This window comes from Plasmodium inui, assembly GCF_000524495.1.
Source record: "Plasmodium inui San Antonio 1 unplaced genomic scaffold supercont1.23, whole genome shotgun sequence".
Classification (NCBI taxonomy): domain Eukaryota; phylum Apicomplexa; class Aconoidasida; order Haemosporida; family Plasmodiidae; genus Plasmodium; species Plasmodium inui.
The window spans coordinates 112,223-115,526 of record NW_008481857.1 but is presented as its reverse complement, the minus strand read 5'-3'; the positions used below and the strand labels follow the sequence as shown (position 1 = coordinate 115,526).

Here is a 3,304-nt window from a genome sequence, read left to right as displayed (position 1 = left end):
TTTTAGAGTTGCGTGCACCTGTTGAGAGGAGCAAGAACGAAAAAGAAGCGGATGAAGAAAAAATACGGGGAACAGGATGACGACGATGAGGAAAGGCAATTGCACATGAAAATAATTGGGGCAAGAAAGGTTAGCGAAAAAGGGGAAAAACATATATGCATACAGTTGCTTGTGTGTAAAGTGTGTATTCCTCTTCTGCATTGTGATGTTACCACGTCGCTTCGCACATCAGTCGTTTTTCCTCGCGACTTTTCATGAAAATTTCTGGAAACCCCATTTTGCAGATGAAGCACGAGACGGAGAAGGAAAAAGTAGAGAAGCTGCAGAGTAAGACGGCGGAGCAAGAGAACAAATATAAAAGCCCCAAAGAAGTCACAATGAATTTTGAGGAAATAAATGAGGAAGAAATGAAGGTACAAGAAGAAAAAAAAATTACACTTCGCATTAACACAAGGAAAAAATACATACTTATGTACATATATATATATGAGCATATTGTGTACACATTTAGTGAATCCCTTTGAGGGGAACACACGGGGAACCCCGATGGACGCACTTCTGCGCCACGAATTACACGCCAGGCGAACATTTACTTTTCCCCTCCTTCGTAGGACAAAATGAGCGAATTAAAGAAGTTGGTGTGCACACCCAAGGAAGGAGATAACCTGATATTTGCAATTCCGATGTGTGCGCCTTATTCAGCCATTCATGTAAGAATTCATCAACCGTTTAGCAGAAAGTGAAAGTGGTTTCCAAAGTATGGGGCATAATCACATCGTTCTCATTTTTTTCCTGTTGTTCCTCCTTCGTACCTTTTCTAGAATCAAAAGTATAAGGTGAAACTGGTCCCCGGAAATGCCAAAAAAGGGAAGGTTGCCCAATCTTGCATTTCATACTTCCTGAAAATGTCAACCGAAGAAAAGGAAAAGGAGCTCATCAAAAATATATCGGTATGGCGACCCTAAATTCTGTCCACGCAACTTTTTACTTTACTACGATGAGAGGGGAGACCTTATTTGACCTGTCGCATCAACAGAGGGGGCCTAATAAACGTTGCGTAGTTGTCTTTTTTCTATGAGAAATTGCCTGCTTCTGTAGATACATTTTTATTCGTAATATTTTCCAAATGATCGACATGGTACATTTGGATGTGTAACAAATCAGTGCCTCCTGTTCAACAAACAAACTTTGCCATAAGCTTATGGATCTCTGAGAAATGAGCCTAAATGGACACACACATGAGCTCCTCTCTTTTTGTTTTTTTTATTTGCAGGTGGACGAACTGGGAAACTGCATTATAACAAATTCGACCCCCGATTTGAAGGAGTTAAAACCGGCTACGAAGCACAAATTTGTGCAAAAGGGGAAGGGAAAGAAGGCGAAATGAAGAGTTTGCACTGTTCCCCGGGGGTTGCTTGCCCCGTTGGCGGCAATTTCGACCCAACGGGATTGAATTAGTCGTTCGTGTAACTATCCATCTGTTTACTTAATTATATATCCAATTATTTTATTTTTTTGTCGCGTTGACACGTTGACGTGTTGCCGCTTTGCCCAATTCTGTAGGCTTTTGCAAAATATCGCCCAGTATTGCGTGCCCCTGTACACCCTTTCGTGTAAGTGTTCTTTTTTAAAATGTAAAATGTCTTCCACGCCGGATGATAAGCCTCGTTTTGCTTGTTCACCATCAGACACACCTTTTCTTATCCCTGGAAAAACTGATAGTGCAAAAGTGTGTACCTTTAACTGCAACCGTGTGGGTTTGCCGTGTATGTATATATATGTGCTTACGTATATGTACACTTATACGCGCGCCCTTAAATGTGTTTGCGCTTCGAACGAGTTGAATTACAAAAAGTAGTAACGTCCTAAATTCCGTTGTGGTGGATGTACGCCTGGGCGGTGAATATAAAGTTGGGGGGGTATTTGAGTCCTTTAAGTGCGATCATAAGGGCATATAACTAGGCCAAGAAAATATACATATGTGTATATAAATTTATCTGTGTCTGCACCTATTAGAAGTACCTTGATGTGTTATCATTTTGCAACTCATTCGTTTGGCGAACGATAAGGCGCTGTTCGGTAAGGCACACACATTCATTTGCGTGGTGTAACTTTCTACAATTTGTTCAAGACAAGTTGTTCACACTGTGAATGGAGAGAAAACAAGCCAAACGTGCAACCTCCTTTTTAATTTCTTTTAAAGCGGCAAAAATGTGATTTTTCGGGCGAAGGGGCACGAGGAAACAGACAACGTAGCCGCAGATGGATGTTTTTATTGATTTTTTTTTTCCCTTCGAAAGATGAATTAAGACGGATAAGTAGAACTCGGAAGGTAATCTAATGTGTTGTACGATTTTGCATAATCGCTGTATCAAAAGCTGCCCAACCATTTTGTGCAATTCTTTTCTTGGCTTCTTTTGTTGCAATTTTGGGAAAATATAGAACGCGCCCCTTCTTTAACGTCCACTTGTAGGCGTTTTAACGAAAAAGCAAAAATTTGCCTCCCCTAGGAAAAAAGAAAAAATTCCTTTTTCATATATAAAGCGTTACATGGTTAGCTCGGGAGAGTGTGTTTAGCCGTTTTTCTTTCCTTGAAGTGCGCCTTGTGCGTATGTTGATTTTTTGCATGTTAGAATAGTGAATTACGCGATGCGCACATTGGTGAAATGGCAGTGATATTTGCGCACTGCTCATGTGAATGTATAAAGAGGCACTGAATATATGAATGCGCATAGCCATGCTGCATATGCGCACACACATGAACGCACTATACATATGTGCGTAAGGAAAAGAACACGTGCTAAAGTGCAACGGCCATGAGGAGATATCCCTGCAGGTGCACACGTATGCGCCCATCTAAATGCAGATGGGGGGTTACCCGCAACATAGCTGCGCGCACATGTGCCCAACTTCGTAATGTACATTAGTACACATATGAGGAAATACCACCTTTAATGCGCACGTGATATCTACTACCTGCTAGATGCATTTGTCATATAGATTTGTGACCTACATGTAAGCAGCCACACCGACACGAGTGCACTTACGACATGTGCGTATGGCGTATGTAACAGTTGTGCACAGGTTGTATCTGCATACGTGGTGGGTGCGTTAACAGGAAATTCACACATGTAGAGATCTCCACATTGTTGCAATATCACATGAACCATATATGTATGCATCTATATGTCATATATATATACATACGTTTATGTATTTTGTTTTTACGAGAAACGGCTTAACACGTGAGCAGTGCGACTACGCACGAGACGCCCATCCCGCGCAAGACGTCACATAACCGTAG

The 3,304-nt window shown here is 41.4% G+C and overlaps 1 protein-coding gene across 1 annotated transcript in view; it reads left to right on the top strand.

The window, feature by feature from the left end:
• The window catches only part of C922_04437 (hypothetical protein), a gene marked incomplete at both ends in the record, with an annotated part of 7,775 nt that extends 6,388 nt beyond the window's left edge, over positions 1–1,387 (top strand). The window contains 5 exons of the mRNA XM_008820020.1: positions 7–129; positions 285–413; positions 612–710; positions 822–950; positions 1,274–1,387. Of these exons, the coding sequence (XP_008818242.1) occupies positions 7–129; positions 285–413; positions 612–710; positions 822–950; positions 1,274–1,387 (594 nt within the window). The remainder of the gene's footprint in view (positions 1–6; positions 130–284; positions 414–611; positions 711–821; positions 951–1,273) is intronic.
• Between the last annotated feature and the right edge of the window lie 1,917 nt (positions 1,388–3,304).